Source organism: Salmo salar, chromosome 01 (genome assembly GCF_965601325.2).
Source record: "Salmo salar chromosome 01, fSalSal1, whole genome shotgun sequence".
NCBI classification, from domain to species: domain Eukaryota; kingdom Metazoa; phylum Chordata; class Actinopteri; order Salmoniformes; family Salmonidae; genus Salmo; species Salmo salar.
The window spans coordinates 44,955,305-44,983,108 of NC_138291.1; the positions used below are offsets into that span (position 1 = coordinate 44,955,305).

General features: G+C 43.1%; 1 protein-coding gene across 4 annotated transcripts in view; it reads right to left on the bottom strand.

Moving 5' to 3' along the window:
- Positions 1-367: 367 nt before the first annotated feature.
- LOC106603468 (SAM and SH3 domain-containing protein 1) overlaps positions 368-27,804 on the bottom strand; it is a 90,769-nt gene continuing 63,332 nt past the window's right edge. For 2 of the 4 annotated variants that reach the window (XM_014197193.3, XM_014197203.3), the window contains exons 2-21: positions 19,646-19,780; positions 19,338-19,388; positions 18,865-18,920; positions 14,712-14,752; positions 14,277-14,366; positions 12,812-12,924; positions 12,452-12,553; positions 10,748-10,880; positions 10,006-10,284; positions 9,626-9,816; positions 9,132-9,206; positions 8,889-9,035; positions 8,568-8,706; positions 8,182-8,351; positions 6,114-6,320; positions 4,095-4,245; positions 3,772-3,903; positions 1,287-2,287; positions 756-887; positions 368-629 (exon numbers count right to left, since the gene is read on the bottom strand). In XM_014197193.3, coding sequence (XP_014052668.2) covers positions 573-629; positions 756-887; positions 1,287-2,287; positions 3,772-3,903; positions 4,095-4,245; positions 6,114-6,320; positions 8,182-8,351; positions 8,568-8,706; positions 8,889-9,035; positions 9,132-9,206; positions 9,626-9,816; positions 10,006-10,284; positions 10,748-10,880; positions 12,452-12,553; positions 12,812-12,924; positions 14,277-14,366; positions 14,712-14,752; positions 18,865-18,920; positions 19,338-19,388; positions 19,646-19,780 — 3,402 coding nt within the window. In that variant the 3' untranslated portion in view covers positions 368-572. Of the gene's footprint in view, positions 630-755; positions 888-1,286; positions 2,288-2,514; positions 3,904-4,094; positions 4,246-6,113; positions 6,321-8,181; positions 8,352-8,567; positions 8,707-8,888; positions 9,036-9,131; positions 9,207-9,625; positions 9,817-10,005; positions 10,285-10,747; positions 10,881-12,451; positions 12,554-12,811; positions 12,925-14,276; positions 14,367-14,711; positions 14,753-14,872; positions 15,682-18,864; positions 18,921-19,337; positions 19,389-19,645; positions 19,781-27,804 lie in introns of those variants that run through there. The other 2 variants (XM_014197213.3, XM_082974771.1) reach the window with 2 other exon arrangements.

A 27,804-nucleotide genomic window follows, 5' to 3' on the forward strand; every position in this document is an offset into this window, starting at 1 on the left:
ATGCAGTACCTTTAGCAATAATAATAATAATAATAAACCTCTACTTTAGTAAAGAAAACAATTATGACAGGTGTGTTGTAATAAAAACGAGTGGTGTCCACTTATTAAAAGCAGTCTTCCTACATTGTGAAGAGGGAAAACCCAGATATTCACAAAGTTTGTGATGAATGACAGGTTGTTTCTTCATGCAAAATACATTTGGGGTTTAAAATTCAATTAAGCTGCTTTATTTTAGGGGTTTAGTGAAGGCAGGTCATTTTTGACCCTTAGGACAAGGGGAGTATACAGAATGTTAAGGCTACATGTGTTCAGATGTCTGTTTTTTTTATACATTTTAACTTTCCAGAAAAGGTACATTGAAAGAAAATGTTTTGTATTGCTTTAATGGCACTCAACCTTATACAATATTTAAATGAAGAAAAAAATAATAATCAGTAGTCAGTCGCAGTATTTCATGTACACTATTAACATGATCGCTTAAAAATGTTCATAATAGTTTAGAATCAAAGGTAAATTACTTGATATGAACCCTTGATAGGAAACCCAGTAAGCTGCAGTAAATGATGTGTGTGTCAGTCGTCAGTCACTGCTGTTAGTCCAAGCGCTAGGGTCTGTGGCTTTTGACACACCTGGGGGTATGGAGGATAGGAAAAGCCATTTAGAGCATTGTCATGAAGATAATGCTACCCTGAACTTATTTAAATGTTCTAAAGAAGGAATAAATTAAGACTGTAGTAGTATAGAAGGTCACTCACTGCCATGCGCTGCTGCTTGCGGAGCTGTGTGAGTCTGAGCAGGTCCATGGCATACATGATCTCTGTTAGAGGCTGGTTCAGGTCAGTGGCGTACCTCTGGACCAGAGACTGGGGGATTCCATAGCGACCATACTGCAGGTGGAGATGGGTCAGAGTGAAACACTGGGCTTAAAGGGGCAACATTGTGGGTCCGTCCCAAATGAGACCCTATTGCCTATATAGTGCACTACTTTTGATCAGAGCCCTATGGGCACTGGCCAAAAGTAGTGCACTATATAGGGAATAGGGTGCCATTTGTGAGGAGACCAGTGAATGTGTTGTGTACCCTTTTGCATGTAGACAGCACTGTGGATACCTTATGTAACTGAACACAGTACTTACATTAACACATTGAAATGTTATGAGCATAGTACTGCTGCTTAATCCTGAGTGAACATAGTGCTACTTAGCCCCCCCCCCCCCCGAGTACTTCTTAGTACTGCATGAGCATAGTACTACTACCAGTACTGTATAATTGTGGTGAGAGCGTACCTTGTCAGAGAAGGGCTCCGCTGTCAGATCTATCCCCTCGGACTCCAGTCTTTCCTCCAGGAGGGGTCCCAGGTTGACCGACCTGACAGGCATAGTTTCCATTCCCCCAGCAGGCTGCGTCCTGTGGGCTTCAGACTGGAGAGGATAGTCTGCAAGGTCACAGTCTGAGATACAGGTTTGGGTTGCCAGGTCTGAGCTGCACGGTTGGGTTGTTGTCTCTGTAATAACTTCATCCTTTAAAGAGGTGCCATCTAAAGAGAAGAGTTTATAGGCACTACCACCGTCACTGGTCATTGCTGGGGGTGATGATGGTATACATGGGTTTGACAGGAAAGGCTTGGCTGAACGATGCTTGGGCCTACGTCCTGGTGCTGGAGTGGATATTTTGAGGTGTGTGTATGGAAGGAGGTCTGTTAACCTGGGAACTCCCATGTCCAACTCTAACGTATCAGACAGAACACTACAAGGTGAGGGGAGCAGTGGTTGTGAGGGCAGGAAAGATCCTTCAGAGTGTGTCAACAACTGCTGTAGGGCCTCCTCTTGTGTCGGGTATCCCTGTCCCTTAGCATTGGACATGGTGGTATGAGCTGGCTTCATGTCTTCCAGGGTGTGGAGCTCAGTGGTGTGGAGGCCCTGGTCTGAGTGAAGCTCCCCCAGGGGGAGCAGCCCCAGGGCTGTGGGAGTAGGCTTACCTGCCGGGCCCAGGTTATCACAGCTCCAGCTCCTCAGTGGCATGGCTCTGTGGGTGTGACTGTGATGGCTCTGGCTCCTGCCTGGGCTCAGAAGGTAGCAGCTGGTCATGGAGGCTCCTAGAGATGGTAAGGTAGTGGACTGGTGCTCTGGTCTGGTCTGTAAGGTGGTCTTGCTGGGGTGGATCAGGGGGAGGCTGAGGTGGGTCGGGGTGAGGGGGAGGCTGGGGGACTCTGGGGATGGGAGGTGACTGGATTGAAAACCAGACGAGGACCTGCTCATGGAAGAAGACGTCTTTTTGCCCCTCCCTCCTGAAACAAACAGGTACAGGTGTGTGCATAATGCACATCATTTGTTACTTACTTTATTATATGAAGCGCTTTCCAGAGGAAAATAGAAATACATGAGGAACAGAAAATCAAAAAAGAAGAGTATTTATTGAATTGTGAAAATTGACTGGTATACAATGGTTGTCCGGTAGGAATTGATGGTGAGTGAAATGAAAGGAGGCAGAAATAAGCAGGTAGACAGGCCGGTCTAGTACACCACTGAGTAGTTTATTCCATCCCCGGGCTCTCACTCGGACAGTGGCACACTTCAGAACTGCTCAAAGACTGTCGTTATGTCCCAATGGGCACCCTATTACCTATGTAGTGCACTATGGGCCTTGGTCAAAAGGAAAAGGGTGCCATTTGGGACTTGACCTAAAATATCTCAGCCAGTATTACTCCTAGCATCAGAAGTGCTATGGAAGATTGCAATGAACTGTATTTAACACAGATTTGAAGGTTTCCTCAACTCTAATACACAGCTTATATCTTAGACATTTTAATAATTTGTTTCAGTTACAACTATGCATTTTGATGCGCCCACAATTATTGTTGAACAAAAAATGTTGCGCCCCCAAGTATAATTGAACCATTTTAGTAAATCTTAAATTATTTGCATAATGCAGGTCTGTATTTAAGCACATCATAAAATATTGTGCAACATATGGTTCTGAACTAGAAAAATATACACACAAAAACAGCAAAAATCTAGAGAGAAATATACAAGTGTGGAAAATACTCTGACGTCAAACTCTCCACCGAGGCTGTTGACATTCACAACAGCCTACAAAAATCAGCACCATTCTTTGTTATACATTATTTTAAAGACTAAACCCAAAGCAAACAACCACAATAACAATGGTATAGTTATCAAATAAAGCAAGCTTTCACAGTAAATATGTAAGTAGTACTGACAAGTATTTATTTTTAAACTACAGCTTATCGTCACACCTTTGGTTCAACAGTCACCATTTTCAGCAAATGCAAAACCACCATCACGCAGTATACTAAGACAGAACTCCTCCTGTATAGGTCTAGAAACAGCCCTACAGAACACATACAGTAGTACAGGTCTCTGAAAATAATTGAGTTACTGAGTGTAAAAGAGTTAGCTGTCCTCTCCCTGTCTTTTCTACACTGGCAGAGATAGATACCATCTGATCAGTTCAGTTCTCCCCCATTTTCAATGAAGGGAAAATACATTTTTGGAACCAAAAAATAAAGAGTCAGAAGATCAGAAGATCAGTGCCTGTATTCAAAAAGCTCTGCGTAAGAGTGCTGATCAGGTCCCCCTGCTGTCTATATAATCGTATTCATAAGATCTAAAAGGCAAAACTGATCCAAAATCAGTCCAGAATTAGGAGCCCATAGCCTTTAGATAGAGAATGAGGTGGTTGGAGAAGACCCATGGCAGCAAGAAGAGGATGAAGAAGAGGAGAGTCAGAGTCGAGTCAGGCTGTCGTTACCGTTCTCCAGATTCTCGTTGCTCTCGTAGCAGCCAGAGTCTCGTGGGGAGTCCCCCAGTAGGCCCCGGCGGTCCAGTAACAGCTTCTCCTGAGAACCCCCTGTCTGGCTGCTACGGTCCGGGTCGCTGCTACCTGTAGGGCACAACAACACCAGCAGAGGGACGTCAACGGGACAGAGTCAAACGTGGTTTCCATGTTTGAAAACGTTCCATTTATTCCATTACAACGAGCCCGTCCTCTTATTGCTCCTCCCACCAGCATCCTCTGGTGTCTATGTGCGTGTGTGTTTCTGTGTGCGTGTGTCTATCAATGTGTGTACTAACCGTCGTACTCCTGCAGAAGCTCCACAGCAGTGAGCAGCACAGCCCTGTGTTGAGGGTCTCCGATGTCAAGCTCGTCTAGATCCTCCTCTTCCAGAAGCTTAAAGGTATCCAGGTCCTCATAGCCATTGAAGAGGAAAGTGGGTAGGTGCTCCTGGGGTAAAGGATAGGGGAAGGCTTTGGTCACGTAGTCCACACACACACACACACACACACACACACACACACACACACACACACACACACACCACACCTTAGCCAAATACATTTAAACTCAGTTTTTCACAATTCCTGACATTTAATCCTAGTAACAATTCCCTGTCTTAGGTCAGTTAGGATCACCGCTTCATTTTAAGAATGTGAAATGTCAGAATAATAGTAGAGAGAATGATTTATTTCAGCTTTTATTTCTTTCATCACATTCCCAGTGGGTCAGAAGTTTACATATACTCAATTAGTATTTGGTAGCAATGCCTTTAAATTGTTTAGCTTGGGTCAAACGTTTTGGGTAGCCTTCCACAAGCTTCCCACAATAAGTTGGGTGAATTTTGTCCCATTCCTCCTGACAGAGCTGATGTAACTGAGTCAGGTTTGTAGGCCTCCTTGGATGTGTATTTAAATGGAAACATTTGACACATTTCTGGATCATGTTGTACGCTTTTTCAGTTCTGCCCACAAATTTTCTATGGGATTGAGCTCAGGGCTTTGTGATGGCCACTCCAATACCTTGATTTTATTGTCCTTAAGCCATTTTGCCACAACTTTGGAAGTATGCTTGGGGTCATTGTCCTTTTGAAAGACCCATTTGCGACCAAGCTTTAACTTCCTGTCTGATGTCTGGAGATGTTGCTTCAATATACCCTCATGATGCCATCTATTTTGTGAAGCGCACCAGTCCCTCCTGCAGCAAAGCACCCTCACAACATGATGCTGCCACCGCCGTGTTTCGCGGTTAGGATGGTGTTCTTCGGCTTGCAAGCCTCCCCCCTTTTCATCCAAACATAACGATGGTCATTATGGCCAAACAGTTCTATTTTTGTTTCATGTATTTGTGGCAAAATGGCTTAAGGACAACAAAGTCAAGGTATTGGAGTGGCCATCACAAAGCCCTGACCTCAATCCTATAGAAAATTTGTGGGCAGAACTGAAAAAGCGTGTGCGAGCAAGGAGGCCTACAAACCTGACTCAGTTACACCAGCTCTGTCAGGAGGAATGGGACAAAATTCACCCAATTTATTGTGGGAAGCTTGTGGAAGGCATACCCAAAATGTTTGACCCAAGTTAAACAATTTAAAGGCAATGCTACCAAATACTGATTGAGTGTATGTAACCCTCTGACCCACTGGGAATGTGATGAAAGAAATAAAAGCTTAAATAAATAATTCTCTACTATTATTTCACATTCTTAAAATAAAGCAGTGATCATAACTGACCTAAGACAGGGAATTTTTACTAGGATCAAATATTAGGAATTGTGAAAAAACGAGTTTAAATGTATTTGGCTAAGGTGTATGTAAACTTCTGACTTCAACTGTTGGTCTTGAAATACATCCACAGGTACACCTCCAATTGACTCAAATGATGTCATTTAGCCTATCAGAAGCTTCTAAAGCCATGACATCATTTTCTGGAATTTTCCAAGCTGTTTAAAGGCACAGTCAACTTAGTGTTTGTAATCTTCTGTCCCGCTGGAACTGTGATACAGTGAATTATAAGTGAAATAATCCGTCAGTAAACAATTGTTGGAAAAATTACTTTTGTCATGCACGAAGTAGATGTCCTAACCGACTTTCCAAAACTATAGTTTGTTAACAAGATATTTGTGGAGTGGTTGAAAAACGAGTTTTAATGACTCCAACCTAAGTGTATGTACATTTCCGACTTGAACTCTATATATCACAAAAGGAGGAGGATATTAACAGCATTCAAGTGTGTGAGTTTCTACAATTACTGTAGGGTTGTTACTACGAGGTTGAGTGTGTGAGTTTGTCTGTGTTTATATTGTTCAAGTCGAGTCATTACTTTGAGGTTGATGCGCTCCAGGAGTTCCTCTACAGAGGTGGGTTTGGGCTGCCGTCCCTTCCTCCTCCGTCGGGTGTGTTTAGGTTTGTCTTCCTCCTCAGCCAGAACGTCCACGTAGATGAACTTAAATGTTCCCACCTTACTGTTCAGCAGGCCCATCCACGTCCCCATTGGAGGCTTGCTGATGATGTCAATCACATCACCTCTCTGCAAAACAAGAACAAATACTGTGATTGGTCCATTTGGATAATGAGATACACATGCATATATCACACACACACACACACACACACACACACACACACACACACACACACACACACACACACACACACACACACACACACACACATATACAGTGAGGGAAAAAAGTATTTGATCCCCTGCTGATTTTGTACGTTTGCCCACTGACAAAGAAATGATCAGTCTGTTATTTTAATGGTAGGTTTATTTCAACAGTGAGAGACAGAATAACAAAAAAAATCCAGAAAAACACATGTCAAAAATGTTATAAATTGATTTGCATTTTAATGAGGGAAATAAGTATTTGACCCCCTCTCAATCAGAAAGATTTCTGGCTCCCAGTTGTCTTTTATACAGGTAACGAGCTGAGATTAGGAGCACACTCTTAAAGGGAGTGCTCCTAATCTCAGTTTGTTACTTGTATAAAAGACACCTGTCCACAGAAGCAATCAATCAATCAGATTCCAAACTCTCCACCATGGCCAAGACCAAAGAGTTCTCCAAGGATGTCAGGGACAAGATTGTAGACCTACACAAGGCTGGACTGGGCTACAAGACCATCGCCAAGCAGCTTGGTGAGAAGGTGACAACAGTTGGTGCGATTATTCGCAAATGGAAGAAACACAAAAGAACGGTCAATCTCCCTCGGCCTGGGGCTCCATGCAAGATCTCACCTCGTGGAGTTGCAATGATCATGAGAACGGTGAGGAATCAGCCCAGAACTACACGGGAGGATCTTGTCAATGATCAAGGCAGCTGGGACCATAGTCACCAAGAAAGCAATTGGTAACACACTACGCCGTGAAGGACTGAAATCCTGCAGCGCCCGCAAGGTCCCCCTGCTCAAGAAAGCACATATACATGCCCGTCTGAAGTTTGCCAGTGAACATCTGAATGATTCAGAGGACAATTGGGGGAAAGTGTTGTGGTCAGATGAGACCAAATGGAGCTCTTTGGCATCAACTCAACTCGCCGTGTTTGGAGGAAAAGGAATGCTGCCTATTACCCCAAGAACACCATCCCCACCGTCAAACATGGAGGTGGAAACATTATGCTTTGGGGGTGTTTTTCTGCTAAGGTGACAGGACAGCTTCACCGCATCAAAGGGACAATGGACGGGGCCATGTACCGTCAAATCTTGGGTGAGAACCTCCTTCCCTCAGCCAGGGCATTGAAAATTGGTTGTGGATGGGTATTCCAGCATGACAATGACCCAAAACACACGGCCAAGGCAACAAAGGAGTGGCTCAAGACGAAGCACATTAAGGTCCTGGAGTGGCCTAGCCAGACTCCAGACCTTAATCCCATAGAAAATCTGTGGAGGGAGCTGAAGGTTCGAGTTGCCAAACGTCAGCCTCGAAACCTTAATGACTTGGAGAAGATCTGCAAAGAGGAGTGGGACAAAATCCCTCCTGAGATGTGTGCAAACCTGGTGGCCAACTACAAGAAACATCTGACCTCTGTGATTGCCAACAAGGGCTAGGTCATGTTTTGCAGAGGGTTCAAATACTTATTTTCCTCATTAAAATGCAAATCATTTTATAACATTTTTGACATGCGTTTTTCTGGATTCTTTTGTTGTTATTCTGTTCAAATAAACCTACCATTAAAATTATAGACTGATCATTTCTTTGTCAGTGGGCAAACGTACAAAATCAGCAGGGGATCAACTACTTTTTTCCCCTCACTATACACACGTATATATACACACATACACATGTATACACACACACACACACACACACCACACACACACACACACACACACACACACACACACACACACACACACACACACACACGTGTATGTGTGTGGGTGCATTACCTTCAGTTTGAGAGAGTCAGTGTCGTAGGGGCTGGGGGTGAAGTCAGTGTGCACCATAGCTCGACCACAGAAGGGTCCTCTGTAGGGAAGTTCATCCTCCTCTCCATCCTCAGACTTCACACTCTCTCTGTTGCTGTTGGAGGAGTCTGTGGTGCCCACTGTCTGACCACCTGCAAACAACAAGAGATGAGAGGGTCATTCAAAGGATCTAAACCACATCAAATTCTATGGAAAATGAACATGCAAGAGTTGTCTGTTCTGCGTGCCAGTCACTGTAAATAACAGGTTCACTTTGGAATTAAGCTGAATATAGGCCACATACAAGACAAATAAATGTGGACCCAGACAGACCCCCACACCTACCCCCAAACACAGGTGGTACTTACTCATGGAGCTCTGTCCGCTGAGGGAGCTCCTCAGGCTCTCCACTGAGCCTCCAGCCTTCAGCTTGGGTTTCTCCAGTGAGTCTGTGTCTGTGTGGCTGTGGGGGGACTGGGGCCCGCTGGACATACGGTCTGGGCTTAACTGGAAGGCAAGAAGACGAAACTACAGGTTTATTACATGGTTACTACACGTTCCCTCCAGCTTAATCTATCAATCATCATGAACCAAGTCCAACGAATTGCCACCAGGGACACGAGCTAGATTGTCAGTACGGTTTGACCACTGGGTCATTTTGCATACGATTTGCGTCAAGTCTGACGTACCTGTTCAGAGAGAGCGCAGTGGTATCTCTTTGAGATGCGTTTTCTCATGGTTTCTTTCACTGACTTCACTTTCTTGCCCAAAGAGATTCGATGGTTCGTCTGTGGAGACTTGACTACGCCTTTCACACTGGCATCCCCATCTTTGCTCTAAAATTAGTATGAAGTATGGGAGGTCTGGAAACAAAAGCATTGGAAAACAAAAAAACCCAACTCAATGATTCAAATGATTGTTAAACTACTTACAGTGAGGTCCTGATCTCCGGTGACCATGTGCAGAGTCCGGTTGGTCAGATCAAACCCACCAAAGCTACAGGTTCTCTGTGAAACAAAGGAGGAAATCAATAAACCACCTTAAAACTATCACTTCCAAATGGAGATATTGACAGGTTCATCAATCAAGCACATACGACAGTGTGGTTCATTGTGACGATAGTTTTGGACTGAGTGAACATCCAACCGGTCCTAGCCTGGTCCCAGATCTGTTTGTGCTCATGCCAACTCAATTGCCGTCATTGTCAAGCCAAACATTACAATTCCATAAGGAGTTGGCAAGGGAGCAGAAACAGACTGGCACCCAGGCTAAACTGTCCCTAACTAAATATATAGAAACTACACAGTGCATACACTAATTCCTAAACGGCACCCTATATAGTGTTCTGCTTTTGACCAGAGCCATGTGGGTAGTGCACTATATAGGGAATAGGTTGCCATTTGGGATCCGGCCAAACATTACTCACCCCATGGTAGCTGAGTGGGCCGATTACTCTCCTGATCTCTCCATCCGTGACTGACCGGGCCATCCTGGGTCCATCCTCTCCACCACCAACCTCTATCTCTGACAGGGAGGAACCACTACCCCCGGCCCTCACGTCGCCGCTGGGGCCTGTGTCCTGGTATCTCCCTGGGCTACAGGCTGGGCTGGATCCTCCTGCATCATCAGGTAAAAGGAGAGAACGTGCTCAACTCTTATCATCTTGCTTAAACAAATGAAGGTTGCTAGGAACCAAAAATAGATCACATAAAAAATAACTGGGATATAAGTAGCAATTGAAGCTTAGTTTCAATTTTGTCATAGCAACACATCTTAATAGAAGAAGAAAATTGTGACTTTCTTCACCTGTCTTACTGAAGGCTGTGGACAGTCTCTGGCTGGTGCTGGAGACTGTATCCAGGCTGTGGGTGTGTGTGTTGCTGCTGCAGGTGTCCAAGGAGGAGGAGGAGGGGGAGGTGGTCAGGCTGTCCGAGTCTCGAAGGTCATAAGTCAGCTGGTCGCGCAAGGCGGAGGACAGGGAGTCATCGTGGTGACACCCGCCAGACAGCTTCTTCTGAACCCCAGAGTACAGGGACAGAGAGGACATGGCATCACCCAGGACAGGCCCGACCATACTCAGAGACTCTGGGAGGGACAGGGGAGGTGACAGGAGTAAGGACGGGTTTGTGGCAGAGTCAGGGAATCGCAAGACAATGTGATGTGTAATGGATGACAACTCAACTTGGATTAGTAGTAGTAGTCTTTTTTTTAAACAAGCCAAGTGAAGACCTCTAGAGAACAACAACATAGTTTGTTGGGTATTGACTACAGACTATTTAAAGGTTCACATCTGGATCCTAATGGGACTTGTCCAAATCATATCTGGTGCACTATGGTCTTGCCCTAATCTTCACCCTACACTTGTTGAAAAAAAGGTGCCATCTAGAACCAAAAAAGGTTATTTGGCTTTCCCTATAGGAGAACCCTTTGAAGAACCCCTTTTGGTTCCAGGTAGAACCCTTTCCACATAGGGTTCTCAATAGGGTTCTCCTATGGGGACTAAGAGTGTTTGGGCTTGTCATAACACTCCTGCAGTGACCCGTCTCACCGTCAGACCCAGGCTTCTTGGACTCGTCGATTCTGAGGAGTTTCTTGCGGACCCTACGACTGGAGCTGACCAGCTTATGGAGCCGTCTGAACGTCCCGGACTCCTCCTGTTCACCATCCGACTGCTCACATGACTGAAGATAACAGACGAACCGGGTTGGAAGGAGAGGAGACCCAGTTAAAAGGTGGTAAGGATGATAAAGAGTCAGTCAGTAGCTCTGAAGCCTTAAAACTAGGAAAATGGAACCTGTGAAAATAATGTACATTTGAATGTTTATAAGTAAAGTTAGTATTAGTAGGATTCTTCACCCTTTCCGAGAAATGCATAATGGGAACATTGCTCTATTATTGTTAAGGTAGAGACTGCATGCAGCATATGACCTCAATATAAATAACGAAGTATCAAACCAGAGTGTAGACCTGCAGTTTATGTATAGGCACTGTGGTCGGCCTGTTTAACTCAGAGGTTTGTGCTAGAAAACAAAAAGGTTTGCAAGCTGGAATACCCCATCTACATGAAAAAAGGTCAGAGCAGTTAGAAGTGTCAGACCAAAATATCATCTCATATGTAGTGCCTGGGACAGTGGTCAGAACAAAACCATCAGTTTATTCACAGTGGATCAATAGTTCAGCGCGCCACAGCTATAAAATCTGCCGCTTTCCCACGTCATTTTTATATGCTTATGATGACTCACTGAATGTGCTACAGCTCACCAGAGTTAGTGAGAAAGAAACCATATGTGAAAGCTACAGCTGTGGGCCAGAGGAGAAAAAGAAACCATGGTTATCATTTCTTAAATATAGCCTAGCAGACATCTGACCACATGGGCTCATCTTGTCACAGATCATCTCATCTTGGTGAGATAAAATATACACCTGATTCAGGGGCGTTCATACAGGCTACATCACAGTACGCATAGCATCTTGAACCATTAAATATAATGCCCATTCTGCCTGTCTAGAGCAGGTTTCATCTTGGCAAAAGAAAAAGAGATGAGATTAAAAATGTTTGAGAGAGTACTCTATTATTTACAGAACTATAGTTGTAAATTCTTCATGAGCAAACTCAAAGAATGATAAAGAACAGTTCAAAGTATTTTCTAATAATTGGAAGATAAAGTTGAAGTCAGAAGCTGTAGCTGCAACATGGAGCCAAGAACTAGCAGGAAAACAAGTGAAGTCTCCAGGAAAATGCGCATCAATTTAAAGCTCAAAAGTGCAAACACTTTGGTTTTGATGGGGATACACTACAAACAGAGAATTAGGTTTATACATATATATATTTTTTTAAAGTGACAGTGGGAGGATAGAGAAAACGGCCGTGTGAAGAGATGACAGAGCGAGAAACAGAGTGAGGCCATCCAGATGAATCTGAAATATGTGGGCTGGACCTGAGCCCCCTAATCACCCCAACCATGCAGAAAAGAGCTGTGGCCTGCATAACACAGCACAGTGCTGAATCTACCCACTCACAGCAACACAATAGGGGGTTAAGCAGGTGCTTTGACTGGGATGAATAGAGGACTGCCTGTTGGGAAAGGGCCTGGAGTGGGCAGGTTGCAGGTTACACACACACAGAGAGACAGAGGGGGGCATAAACACCTCACTAGCCTTGTTAGATGGCAGAACGATGTGCTCATACGGTATACACCAAATCCATACAGAGTGACAACACTTATATCCATGAGTTATCAGCGACACTTACATTGCAGTTGGAGGACTCGTTCAGGGTTGGACTGGGAGCATCATGCCATTCTGTAAGAACAGTGCTGCAGTTCTGCCTGCTCTGGGTCTCAAACTCTTTCAGCTGTGAGGAAGAGAGGGGAGAGAAGAGAGGAGAAGGAGACTCCATAAGTATCCAATATGGCACTATAAGAGCTAAAGAAGCACAATAAATACGTGATCAAATCAGACTTGTATTCCCTCGTTATAAATCCTACTGAGATGCTCAATATCCAGTAATTGCAGAGGACGCCTACAGTACATCCTGAGAAAAGAGATCCAGTACAGTATCTGGAGGAAACTACATCATACAGTAGGAAGACAGGAAGTGACATCATCATACCCTTGCCAAGGCCTCCTCCACGCTTATCATCTTCTCCTTGACCATCATCATCAGCTGGATGCGCTCCTCATCACTCATAGTGATGTCACTGGCTACAAAACCTATGTCCTCACCTGGTAAATAGAACACAGGGAATTTAAGAAAAGTATTTTTCAAATGTTAGGAACAAACTGTGTTTTTAACTAATAGAAACGTGTAGATATTTACAAATATGTATGTACTGTATATATTATAGGTACTTAGTTGTATTAGTAGTTGTACAACTTTTTGTTAATGTAAGTTTAAAATGCGTATTATTATTTCATTGTTATTAGACAGTAGTTGCCATATTATTATTGTTACTAAGTATAGTGTGCATTTCTTTACATATTTTTTTTTACACTATTGAAAATGAGATGGTGCATCTAAACACTTCTTTTTTTAAATCACATTTAAATGTATTATTTTTCCCCCCCACACCAAATACAAACAACAACTTCAACGCAAACAACGGCGACATCTCTTCTGCCCAGACCCACATGCTCATACACCATCCCTAGTGCCTGCATTGTTTGCCACATGGCCTGAAACCGCACCATTTTGTTTCTCTCCATAGCCCACGCACTTTCAGTAGTGAAATAATAAATCGGTAGATTTTTCCATTGTGTTAATGATGGCGGATTCATTGAACTCTAAGTTTTTAGTAAACGTTTTCTCAAGATGAGTGATTAGAAGAGAATCATCCAACCCATCGGGTATCTCACTACAGCCCCATATGCCATGTCTTGAAGTATGCAGACAGATTAAGAGTACATTTAGATTGTAATAGTTATGTAATACTCCGCCCGCAACTTCGACTTTATAGCGTTCCCAGAAAGCATGGATTATTGAGTCTTATTAGTTTTACACTTAAAACATGACTCTGCCAATGTACTGTAGAATTTGTGAATTTTGTGTAAGAAATTCTATACATTAGTTTGTACTGTATTAAGGGTACATTTATGTTAACTGTAATTTTGTTAGTTAAGCTCCAACTTTCCCTCCATTTTATGCCAACAATAGTTCTTGGTTCCAATAGTTTATATTTTCTAAGAGATTGTCAGTTGGATAGGCTCTCTGCAAGGTTTTGTATATCTTGCATATTGTATATTGTATTCTGAAAAGATTTTTAGCAAAGGGGGCATTGAGTTTTCAATATTGGTCAGGTATATCAGGAGATCTGCAAATACGTTTTGTTTATATTCATACCGCTGCCCCCAGCACATGCCGTGTGGGATCGAATACCAGTCCCAACTCACTCCTATACACGATCCCCCTTACCAGTTTTTCCTTCATTTCAGAGCAGTCCCTTTCAATAAACACATGAAAAATACAAAATGAGATCCAAAAAAAACAGATGCAGTGAGAATGGGACACAGTTCCCTGATTTGTGTGATCAGAAATATGTTGGGTAAAGACGGAGGATGTTTCCAAAACAAAAACATACCTCTTGTGGTCTGCCGCACGACACCTTTCTGCGACTTCCGAAAATTCTGCCAGAATGACTTATTTTTCTGTCTCTTTCCGTCCCATTTTCCTAAACAAGGAGGTACAGTAGGGTTTAAAACAGATAAAAACCACACTGCCCCATACAATGGCTACCCTTAGCAAACTTTCAAAATATGTAGATGGTTTTTTAAGTTATGCATATGTAGTTATTCCAAAATATAACACATTAAATTGTGTCTCAATTGTGATCAAAACAAAAACTGTCCCAAGTTCAATCTTCAAATGAGGTACTATTGTAGTAAATTTGTAGTCAGACACAATGACAACAGTTGTGTTTGTAGTTACACAGAATTTAAAATGTCAAGTAATTACATGATATTTGACCTACACCCATCAAACTACAGAACTGATGATAAAAAATAAACAAACATACCCCCTGATGCATCCTCAGAACTTGATTTATGCATGGACAACCTAAAAATAAACCAAGATTGAATCAAAAACAAGACAGATGGCACAAAAAAACCCAACACAATCCAAGAAATAAAAAGATGCAGAGTCCGGTCACAGACATCATCATCATCATCATCTCACCTGTTTTCCAATGCAATTTTCTTCATTGTACTGCTGCTATCCTACTGTACCGTCTTCGAACAAAACACCCCTCTGTCCCTGTTCAAGAATTACAGACGCGTGCACTGTCCCTAACAAATATGCACTACCGTATCCCTCACAAATGTGCACTGTCCCTCGTGCCACTGGACCCGGCCAGTACAGTGCAGTGTTAGTGGGGCCGTTCCCAGTGGTCAGTCCAGATGGGAAAACATCACGCTGTCAGTCTGCTGGACAGAGGTCAGATCACTGAGGCTCTCTCAACAACAATAGAGGCTTTTCACACCCCGACTGCCTGGGTTTTACTGACTGCACTCACTTCAACACTACAGCTCTTCACGTGGCCTCCACATCACCATCTCAAATTTTTCTCTCTCTCTCCATCGCTGTTCTGTCTCCCTCTCCAACTCTCTCACACTTGCTCTTTCACTGTCTTACCTTGTCGGTCTGTCTCCTCACTCTCTCTCACACCCCTCTCTCTCCCAATCTCTCCCAATCTCTCTCCTCTGACATCAGCTGATAGTCTCTAGCATCAGCAACAACCATCATTCCCCATCGACACAGTTCTACAGGTGGCCACAAGAGGGTGCCTTGCCTAAAGTCACAGCAAGCCCAGTACTGTACAACCTTTCCCTCAGCAAGATTAGTAGAAATCAAGGCTCTTATGTTCTGGTCGTTTATGAAGTGAACCAATTCTCAGAGGTGGCTACTCAAAACCAGCATACTGTATAAAGTTACGTTACTTTGAGGTGATTTGGGATACTTCTTAGAGCATGCTAACAGGAGTTACTACTTCAATCATTGTTTTGCACTTGACAATGCTAAAGCTAAGGTGGAACTAGGCAAGTAAACAAACTTAAATCTGGTGTTGCAGACAACCCGCTGACTCAGTGTATAGTACTATGCTATTACTCATTACCCAGATTCCTCCCTTAATTCTCCTGCGTTCACAATATGACCATCTCCAAACACACAATTTGGAGGACAGGACGTTTCCTGTTGGTATACTAGCAGAGGAACACTTCATAAAAGGTGGCTGGAGGTCATCAGGACAGGAAGTATGAAACATTTCCTCGCGCTGACTAGGGGCTGCGTGCCAAATGGCACCCTATTGACCAGAGAGAACCCTATGGGGCCTTGGTCAAAAGAAGTGCACCAAATAGGGAATAGGGTGCCATTTGAGACAGAACCTATGGGGATAATGTATGAAAGGGAATGACTGTCTTACTGACTGTCCTGTCCTATGAGGCTCATTTTACAGAAGTGGTGGAAACATACAGTATGTGTTAAATACTACAACTTTGCATATGTTAAATCTTGTCCTGAATTCCTCACCATCCTACTAAATGTGTCACTACTGAAACAGTGAAAAGTTGCAATAAAAGGGAGGACCATGCACAGTAGTGAATTTTGATACATTTTTGATTACAGATTAATTTTATTAGCATACAACATTTACTAAATAGTAAAAACAGGACTTTTAAACTGACTTTAAAACCTTAAAATGTAATTTAGGGAAATATTGAATATTTTACAGAGAAAAATTAAACAATGTTGATTTTATGAATGAATCTGCAACCTATTGATTGAATTACTTACGCATCTAATTATGTTGATTGATTAAAAAAAATGGTCACTTTTCCCATCTTATTTGTGGCAAAATATCAGCCGCGTTGGTAGTGACATTTCTTTCGGTTGTGACCTGGCGTATACATATTGAACTTAATTGCTTCCATATCGAATGGGGCACATGTGATTCACATCATTATCACAATCAATAAAAGACAATCAATGTCTTTCTGTCTGCGTCTCTGACTTCTCACTCCTGCCCTCTTGGATAAATATTTCACGAAATTTGACTTACTTTCCCGCTTCCTTCCTTCTAGCATTTATTTCTATATCAGATATTCTTGATATTGCACAGGGTCCATTTTAAACTCTCTGTCCGCTGTACTTTGACATGTTGGCACCTTATGGATGTCCCTGTCCTTCAATAATTCAAAAAATAATCAAACATATAAATAATTATCTGTGTGTTTAAATGTAGAACATTTAAGATAAAAAAAAATTATGTAAAATAATACAGTGGACTAACAATCAAGAGTCAATCATAAGCTACGTTTACATCCAATTGGCGACAGATTTAATGAAAATATTCTAAAATCTGCATAAAAACAATATGCGCATTTTTCCACCAAATTCACTTGTTGCGGATAAAAGGACGTGCGTGATGATGTAACCGATGTGAAATGGCTAGTTAGTTAGCAGTGGTGCGCGCTAATAGCGTTTCAATCAGTGACGTCACTCGCTCTGAGACTTGAAGTAGGGTTTCCCCTTGCGTTGCAAGGGCCGCGGCTTTTGTGGTGCGATGGGTAACGATGCTTCGTGGGTGTCAGTTGTTGATGTGTGCAAGGGTCCCTGGTTCGAGCCCAGGTTGGGGCGAAGAGAGGGACAGAACCTACACTGTTACAATGACATAGTACACATAAAAATACCTTTTGCGGGTTAAATTCCCATGTACATCCTTCAAACTGTACGCAGAGACATAAAAATGGTATCCACGAGTTCGTCTTTCTCAGGGGAAATAGATTGGATTTTGATTTATTAGGATCCCCATTAGCGACAGCTAGTCTTACTGGGGTCAGACATATAACCAAAAATACATTAGACAAAAGACTTTACAATTTGCATGCATTTAAAAACATTAAGATGTAGTGTGTGTGCGCATCTATCAGTTAACACACGTCAGTACATACACACAACAAGTAGGTCACATGGGGAGAGGCGTTGCGCCTTGAGGTGTCGCTTTATTTTCTTTAAACCAGGTTTGCTGTTCACTTTGCTATAAAAGATGTAATGGAGTTCCATGCACTCATGGCTCTGTATAATACTGTACGTTTCCTTTAATTTGTTCTGGGCCTGGGGACTGTGAAAAGACCCCTGGTGGCATGTCGGGTGGGGTAACTGTGTGTGTGTGTCAGTGCTGTGTGTAAGTTGACTACGCAAACCATTTGGAATTTCCAACACGTTTCTTAAATAAAAAAGGGCTTCATTGCCAAAATCCTGAAGCATCCATTTAATGAATCCCCATAGCGAGCATATGCCTGGCTAGCCTTAAATGTATCAGATGTACATCCCAGCAAACATATATTTTTGTCTCAAAACCGTACTTTACATATTTCTTGAAATATTAGATGTTCGGTGGGGACACCTCTTAAAAAGACATGAAGGTTTAGCAACTTGCTCACAAATTTTCTCCACAATGTTTGCAGATAAGACTACTCACCATGTGGCCATGCTGGAGAGGGGTGCAATCCCATCACCTGGTGATATTGTATGGGTGTAGCTTAAGGCACAGTCTTTTAATGGGTGTGTTTCGCTAGTGCCATCAAAAAGGTAGGAAAGCATATCTTTTTTTTTTTTTTACATGCTTAAAAATATACAAAACTACTTATTATTAGGTCAGTTTTTTTCAAATATAATATAACAATTCAAGATGTTCTATTGAAATAAGTGTAATTACTTTAACATCTAAATTCATGAATTGTGTTTAGGAATCAGGGTTAGGGACCTCCACCTCAATAGGTGTATAAACAATGACTTTGTACTATATTCATAAAAAAAGATGTTTGTTATTGCCTTGGAATTAATTAGAACATATATCATGAAGTAAGTTTGGAGACTTAACCATTTTAGTTTCTTTGGGGTGGGTCAGCAATTTACACCACTTCTGTAGTCACCCAAATACCTCCCAGGAGTTTGTCAATTTATAGAAAGACATAACTAATTTCACTAGGACATGAAGACAATGTATGGGACTGCTATGACTTTCCTACTTCACTGATCGACAACACCAATTTAACTACATACAGAATAAGGACATCACAATATAGCACACGATACACTCCACACAAAGGGGAGACAATACCGTTGACGACTACAGAATAACAGCTTCAGTATCTCTACGGTCTTACCTTCTCTCTGTCTCGGGAGTGGACACAGCGCTACTGCTACTCAGCCCTAGCGAATCCTGTAGAGAACAGAACACTGCAGTCAGACAGGCAGGCAATGGAAACTGACAAACTTAGAGGAACCACAGTCTAGCTCACTGGCCGGCATATTGGTTTGGAACTCTTTAATGTGTATCTCATTGGCCACAAAAAGGCTACAGTGCACATTCCTCGGGTGTATTTTTTTTAAACGTTATTTCCGGACACATATTAACAGTATGCATTACAAATAACAAGGCCACAGAGTCTCCATTATAGAGAGTGAAACGGGAATTTGTGATCAAGGAAAACCAAGATGTTATAATGCTACAATGACAGGGCTGTGATCTGGTTCATAGCAGATCTGATGTCTGCAGGATCAGGGCTGAGAAAATCCCTCCCAGAGGGTTAACATACAATAGGGGTCAAAACCAATAGGGAGAATAGGAGTCCGTCACCTGGATCTGTGAGCAAGGCTGCAGTGATGTGGGCACTAAGTCAACCTTTTCCTGAAACGCACAGAGGCAAATTAAGGAATGACAACATCTGATTCAATCAGCATTTCAAAACATAAATATCTTGATAAATGAACGGGACAAAATTGTAACATGTCACCCTAAACTCGCACACATATTAGAGGATTTAAATTTAAAGGCTTCCTCCACATCATTTGAATTAGAATGAAGTCTGTGCAAAGCGGGTATCCACAGATGGAAAAAAAACGTTGTATTCTGTATCACACTGAACATGTAATATATGATCGTACCATCTCTGACTCTGCAACTTGTACAAGTTTGCGTTTGCAGATCTCCTCCATTCTGTCTTGGACGTCAGTGAGAGAAGTGCTGTAATACTCTGAGTACTCCTGAGCCAAGTCCTCAAAGGTTCCCAACGAGCCATCCTAAAACAGAGAAGACATAGTCCGTAAGAACAGCGAGGAAGTCCTACCTCACCACATAGTAAGGATCTACGTTACGGAGAGTCAGCACAAGCCATCACATTAGACTCACAATCAGTGCATACAGTACCACAGAAGACAAGTAAACTGACCATTGTTTTTTACAACATCAGAAAGCAATAGGAATGTGGAGTGGTAGAGAACCAGCAAAGTGTGTTTGTGACCAGGGCCAGACCGAATGTGTGTGTCTCTGAGCTACTGTACTTGCCTCTCCCCAGTTGCCCATGACCCCTACACTCTCCAGACCTCCTCAGCTGTGACCCCAGAGGCATAGCGAGGGGGGAGAAGCATTGTGACGCAGCTACAGTTCTCTTTGACCTCACAACAGTCAACAGGATCAACTTGAGTCGCTGTGGGATCATAGACACATCTCAGTGTACCATAAATTATCGGGAACAGTAGAGGCGCCTTTTCCTTGACAGAAACCCAGGACCTCCAGACCTACACATGACTCTGCAGAGACTTCCTACTATTGTGTTCCTTAGTGCCCTTTGTTGTATTGGCTGAAGAAAAAGATGGGAAAAGTTTCAGGACTTTTGCAGACTCATCTCCTGCAAATGTCTTCAAAGTATTTTCATCTCCCAAAATGGATTTATAAAATTAATAATATAGTGATATCGGTTCACTGTCCTACAGAGGCTGAAATCATTTAAGGCCAGGCACCACAGGCTGAAATTACATTTTTTCATCAACCTATCAATTTTGAGATTTCTTGGTATTTTGTTCCATTAACATTAGTATTTTCAAAAAGTAAACCTAAAAATGAAGAAAAAAAAAATCATTAAAGTTATAAACTCCCTTTTTCAGGACCCTGTCTTTCAAAGATAATTAGTAAAAATCCACATAACTTCACAGATCTTCATTGTAAAGGGTTTAAAAACTGTTTCCCATGCTTGTTCAATGAACCATAAACAATTAATGAACATGCACCTGTGGAACAGTCGTTAAGACACTAACAGCTTACAGACGGTAGGCAATTAAGGTCACAGTTATGAACACATAGGACACTAAAGAGGCCTTTCTACTGACTCTAAAAAACACCAAAAGAAAGATGCCCAGGTACTCTGCTCATCTGGGTGAACGTGCCTTAGGCATGCTGCAAGGAGGCATGAGGACTGCAGATGTGGCCAGGGCAATAAATTGCAATGTCCATACTGTGAGGCGCCTAAGACAGCGCAACAGGGAGACAGGACAGACAGCTGATCGTCTTCACAGTGGTAGACTATGTGTAACAACACCTGCCTGCACAGGATCGGTACAGCTGAACATCACACCTGTGGGACAGGTACAGGATGGCAACAACAACTGCCCGAGTTACACCAGGAACGCACAACCCCTCCATCAGTGCTCAGACTGTCCACAATAGGCTGAGAGAGGCTGGACTGAGGGCTTGTAGGCCATGTTGTAAGGCAGGTCCTCACCAGATATCACCGGCAACAACGTTGCCTATGGGCATTAACCCACCGTCGCTGGACCAGACAGGACTGGCAAAAAGTGCTCTTCACTGACAAGTCGTGGTTTTGTCTCACCAGGGGTGATGGTCGGATTCGTGTTTATTGTCGAAGGAATGAGCGTTACACCGAGGCCTGTACTCTGGAGCGGGATCGATTTGGAGGTGGAGGGTCTGTCGTGGTCTGGGGCGGTGTGTCAGAGCATCATCGGACTGAGTTTATTGTCATTGCAGGCAATCTCAATGCTGTGTGTTACAGGGAAGACATCCTCCTCCCTCATGTGGTACCCTTCTTGCAGGCTCATCCTGACATGACCCTCCAGCATGACAATGCCACCAGCCATACTGCTCGTTCTGTGCGTGATTTACTGCAAGACAGGAATGTCAGTGTTCTGCCACGGCCAGCGAAGAGCCCGGATCTCAATCCCATACTGACTGCTACTTTTGATCCCCCCCCTTTGCTCAGGGACACATTATTCAATTTCTGTTAGTCACATGTCTGTGGTACATGTTCAGTTTGTCTCAGTTGTTGAATCTTGTTATGTTTATACAAATATTTACACGTTAAGTTTGCTGAAAATAAACGCAGTTGACAGTAAGAGGACGTTTCTTTTTTTTGCTGAGTTTATTTTCTTTCGTTTATCATACTACCGTCATCACCATTTTTATGAATTTTAACCACTTTAAAATGGACACATCAATAATTTCAAAGCTCACCACACTGAATTACACAACTTCAAAGCCCATTTCATAGAGAATGTTAAAAAGTGGACTATATAGAAGCTGGTTGAGAGAATGCCAAGAGTGTGCAACGCTGTCATCAAGGCAAAGGGTGGCTACTTTGAAGAATCTCAAATATACTGCTCCAAAAAATAAAGGGAACACTTAAACAACACAATGTAACTCCAAGTCAATCACACTTCTATGAAATCAAACTGTCCACTTAGGAAGCAACACTGATTGACAATAAATTTCACATGCTGTTGTGCAAATGGAATAGACAACAGGTGGAAATTATAGGCAATAAGCAAGACACCCCCAATAAAGGAGTGGTTCTGCAGGTGGGGACCACAGACCACTTCTCAGTTCCTATGCTTCCTGGCTGATGTTTTGGTCACTTTTGAATGCTGGCGGTGCTTTCACTCTAGTGGTAGCATGAGACGGAGTCTACAACCCACACAAGTGGCTCAGGTAGTGCAGCTCATCCAGGATGGCACATCAATGCGAGCTGTGGCAAGAAGGTTTGCTGTGTCTGTCAGCGTAGTGTCCAGAGCATGGAGGCGCTACCAGGAGACAGGCCAGTACATCAGGAGACGTGGAGGAGGCCGTAGGAGGGCAACAACCCAGCAGCAGGACCGCTACCTCCGCCTTTGTGCAAGGAGGAGCAGGAGGAGCACTGCCAGAGCCCTGCAAAATGACCTCCAGCAGGCCACAAATGTGCATGTGTCTGCTCAAACGGTCAGAAACAGACTCCATGAGGGTGGTATGAGGCCCCGACGTCCACAGGTGGGGGTTGTGCTTACAGCCCAACACCGTGCAGGACGTTTGGCATTTGCCAGAAAACACCAAGATTGGCAAATTCACCACTGGCGCCCTGTGCTCTTCACAGATGAAAGCAGGTTCACACTGAGCACATGTGACAGAGTCTGGAGACGCCGTGGAGAACGTTCTGCTGCCTGCAACATCCTCCAGCATGACCGGTTTGGCGGTGGGTCAGTCATGGTGTGGGGTGGCATTTCTTTGGGGGGCCGCACAGCCCTCCATGTGCTCGCCAGAGGTAGCCTGACTGCCATTAGGTACCCAGATGAGATACTCAGACCCCTTGTGAGACCATATGCTGGTGCGGTTGGCCCTGGGTTCCTCCTAATGCAAGACAATGCTAGACCTCATGTGGCTGGAGTGTGTCAGCAGTTCCTGCAAGAGGAAGGCATTGATGCTATGGACTGGCCTGCCCGTTCCCCAGACCTGAATCCAATTGAGCACATCTGGGACATCATGTCTCGCTCCATCCACCAACGCCACGTTGCACCACAGACTGTCCAGGAGTTGGCGGATGCTTTAGTCCAGGTCTGGGAGGAGATCCCTCAGGAGACCATCCGCCACCTCATCAGGAGCATGCCCAGGCGTTGTAGGGAGGTCATACAGGCACGTGGAGGCCACACACACACACACACACTACTGAGCCTCATTTTGACTTGTTTTAAGGACATTACGTCAAAGTTGGATCAGCCTGTAGTGTGGTTTTCCACTTAAATTTTGAGGGTGACTCCAAATCCAGACCTCCATGGGTTGATAAATTGGATTTCCATTGATTATTTTTGTGTGATTTCGTTGTCAGCACATTCAACTATATAAAGAAAAAAGTATTTAATAAGATTATTTCATTCATTCAGATCTAGGATGTGTTATTTTAGTGTTCCCTTAATTTTTTTGAGCAGTGTATATTTAGATTTTTTTTTTTTTTTAAGTATACAAAAAAATATGATATTTGTGTCTACAATCAACTGGTCAAAGTTGATTGTGATATGATTAAGATAAAACAAACAGCCCTACTGGGGTGTCGAGCCTGGCCTTAATGTACAGTATATACACAGAATAGTTTTTAAAAAAATTTTTTAAACGCAACAGTGTTGGTCCATGTTTCATGAGCTGAAAGAAAAGATCTCAGACATTTTTCATATGCACAAAAATATTATTTCTCTCAAATTTTGTACACAAATTTGCATACGTCCTTGTTAGTGTGTGGCATATCAAGAAGCTGATTAAACAGCATGATCATTACACAGGTGCACCTTGTGCTGAGGACGATAAAAGGCCACTCTAAAATGTGCAGTTTTTTTACAACACAATGCCACAGATGTCTCAAGTTAAGCGGGCATGCAATTGGCATGCTGACTGCAGGAATGTCCACCAGAGCTGTTGCCAGATCATTTAATGATAATTTCTCTACCATAAGCCGCCTCCAACGTTGTTTCAGAGAATTTGGTAGTATGACCAACCGGCCTCACAATCGCAGACCACGTGTAACCATGCCAGCCCAGGACCTCCACATCCGGCTTCTTCACCTGCGGGATCGTCTGAGACCAGCCACCCAGACAGCTGATTAAACTGTGGATTTGCACAACCGAAGAATTTCTGAAAAAACTGTCAGAAACCATCTCAGGGAAGCACATCTGCATGCTCATCATCCTCACCAAGGTCTTAACCTGACTGCAGTTTGGCGTCGTAATCAACTTCAGTGGGCAAACGCTCATCTTCGACGGCCACTGGCACGCTACAGAAGTGTGCTCTTCTCAGATGAATCGCCGTTTCAACTATACCGGGTAGATAGCGTATATGCCATCACACCAAATACTGACAGGTTTTCTGATCTACGCCCCTACCTTTTATTTTAAGGTATCTGTGACCAACAGATGCATATTTGTATTCCCAGTCATGTAAAATCCATAGATTATGGCCTGTTGAATTTATTTCAACTGAATGATTTCCATACTAACTACGAAATTGTTGCATGTTGCGTTTACATTTTTGTTCAGTGTAATAACCATGTGTCAATGACTTTGTAATCGAATTGGCATTATAGTCTATCGTTACGCTTACACTGCATAACAGGGACTAGGACATGGCATCATTGACAGAGACTATGCTGCTGAATCACATTTTGATACCCCCATATCAATACTGCCACTTCTTCCAAATGACACCTTATTCCCTTAATACAGCTCAAGTCGGAAGTTTACATACACTTAGGTTGGAGTCATTAAAACTCGTTTTTCAACCACCCCACAAATGTCTTGTTAACAAACTATAGTTTTGGAAAGTCGGTTAGGGCATCTACTTTGTGCATGACACAAGTAATTTTTCCAACAATTGTTTAGACAGATTATTTCACTTGTAATTCACTGTATCACAATTCCACTTGGTCAGAAGTTTACATACACTAAGTTGACTGTGCCTTTAAACAACTTCGAAAATTCCATGGCTTTAGAAGCTTCTGATAGGCTAATTGACATCATTTGATTCAATTGGAGGTGTACCTGTGGATGTATTTCAAGACCTACCTTCAAACTCAGTGCCTCTTTGCTTGACATCATAGGAATATCAAAATAAATCAGCCAAGACCTCAGAAAATAAATTGTAGACCTCCACAAGTCTGGTTCATCCTTGGGAGCAATTTCCAAACGCCTGAAGGTACCACGTTCATCTGTACAAACAATAGTACGCAAGTATAAACACCATGGGACCACGCCATGATACCACTCAGGAAGGAGACGCGTTCTGTCTCCTAGAGATGAACGTACATTGGGCGCGAAAAGTGCAAATCAATCCCAGACCATCAACAAAGGACATTTTGAAGATGCTGGAGGAAACGGGTACAAAAGTATCTATATCCACAGTAAAACGAGTCCTATATTGACATAACCTGAAAGTCCGCTTAGTAAGGAAGAAGCCACTGCTCCAAACCTGCCATAAAAAATTTTGCAGTTTGCAACTGTACATGGGGACAAAGATTGTACTTTTTGGAGAAATGTCCTCTGGTCTGATGAAACAAAAATAGAACTGTTTGACCATAATGACCATCGTCATGTTTGGAGGAAAAAGGGGGAGCCGAAGAACACCATCCGAACCGTGAAGCACGGGGGTGGCAGCATCGTGTTGTGGGGGTACTTTGCTGCAGGAGGGACTGGTGCACTTCACAAAATAGATGGCATCATGAGGATGGAAAATTGTGGATATATTGAAGCAACATCTCAAGACATCAGTAAGGAATTTGAAGCTTGGTTGCAAATGGGTCTTCCAAATGGACAATGACCCCAAGCATACTTCCAAAGTTGTGGCGAAATTGCTTAAGGACAACAAAGTCAAGGTATTGGAGTGGCCATCACAAAGCCCTGACCTCAATCCCATGGAAAATGTGTGGGCAGAACTGAAAAGGCGTGTGCGAGCAAGGAGGCCTCCAAACCTGACTCAGTTAAACCAGCTCTGTCAGGAGGAATGGGCCAAAATTCACCCAAGTTATTGTGGGAAAGCTTGTGGAAGGCTACCCGAAACATTTCACCCAAGTTAAGAAATTTTAAGGAAATGCTACCAAATACACTCAATTAGTATGTAAACTTCTGACCCACTGGGAATGTGATGAAAGAAATAAAAGCTACTATTATTCTGACATTTCACATTCTTAAAATAAAATATTTGTGGAGTTTCCCCCATTCTTCTCTGCAGATCCTCCCAAGCTCTGTCAGGTTTGATGGGGAGCGTCGCTGCACAGCTATTTTCAGGTCTCTCCAGGGATGTTAGATCGGGTTCAAGTCTGGGCTCTGTCTGGGCCACTCAAGGACATTCAGAGACATGTCCCAAAGCCACTGTCTTGGCTGTGTGCTTAGGGTCGTTGTCCTGTTGGAATGTGAACCTTCGCACTAGTCAGATCCTGAACGCTCTGGAGCAAGTTTTCATCAAGGATCTCTGTACTTTGCTCCGTTCATCTTTCCCTCGATCCTGACTAGTCTCCCAGTCCCTGCCGCTGAAAAACATCCCCACAGCATGATGCTGCCACCACCATGCTTCACAGTAGGGATGGTGCCATGTTTCCCCCAGACGTGACACTTGGAATTCAGGCCAAAGAGTTCAATCTTGGTTTCATCAGACCAGAGAATCTAGTTTCTCAAGGTCAAAGACTTAAGTGCCCGTTGGCAAACTCCAAGCTGGCTGTCATGTGCCTTTATGGTAGAGTGGCCAGACAGAAGCCACTCCTCAGTAAAAGGCCTGATTGGTGGAGTGCTGCAGAGATGGTTGTCCTTCTGGAAGGTTCTCTCATCTCCACAGAGGAACTCTGGCAGAGTGACCAATGGTTTCTTGGTCACCTCCCTGACCAATTTGGCTGGGCGGCCAGCTCTAGGAAGAGTCTTGGTGGTCTTGATACATTATGAATATAATGATACATTATGAATATGGTATTCAGGTGAGGTTATCTATGAGATTATCGGTTTACTGTTGTGCGCATTCAGTTTGCCTACAAAATAGCTTTACACACATACCTCAATGGAAACCACAATTAACATGAATAAGCCAAACGATAACGAAGTGAGGTATCACAATGGATGTGCCATTGTTTTCTTGGGGACCTTCAATGCTACAGATGATCAATGGAAACAGGATGCACCTGAGCTCAATTTCAAGTCTCATAATAAAGGGTCTGAATACTTGTCTAAATAAGGTTTTTATTTGTATACATTTCTAGAAATCTATATTTGCTTTGTCATTATGAGGTATTGTGTGCAGATTGATGAGAAAAAAAATATTTAATCAATTTTAGAATGAGTCTAAAGTAACAAAATGTGGAAAAAGTTAAGTGGTCTGAATACTTTCTGAATGCTAAACAAGACTGCTAAATGACTAATCAAATGGTTACTTGGACTACCACCTGCATCAACCCTTTTTTTCAACTAACTCTCTCGCACTGACTATGCACACACAAAGGACTCTACCCACACACTCACTACATTCTGTATGCCCACAC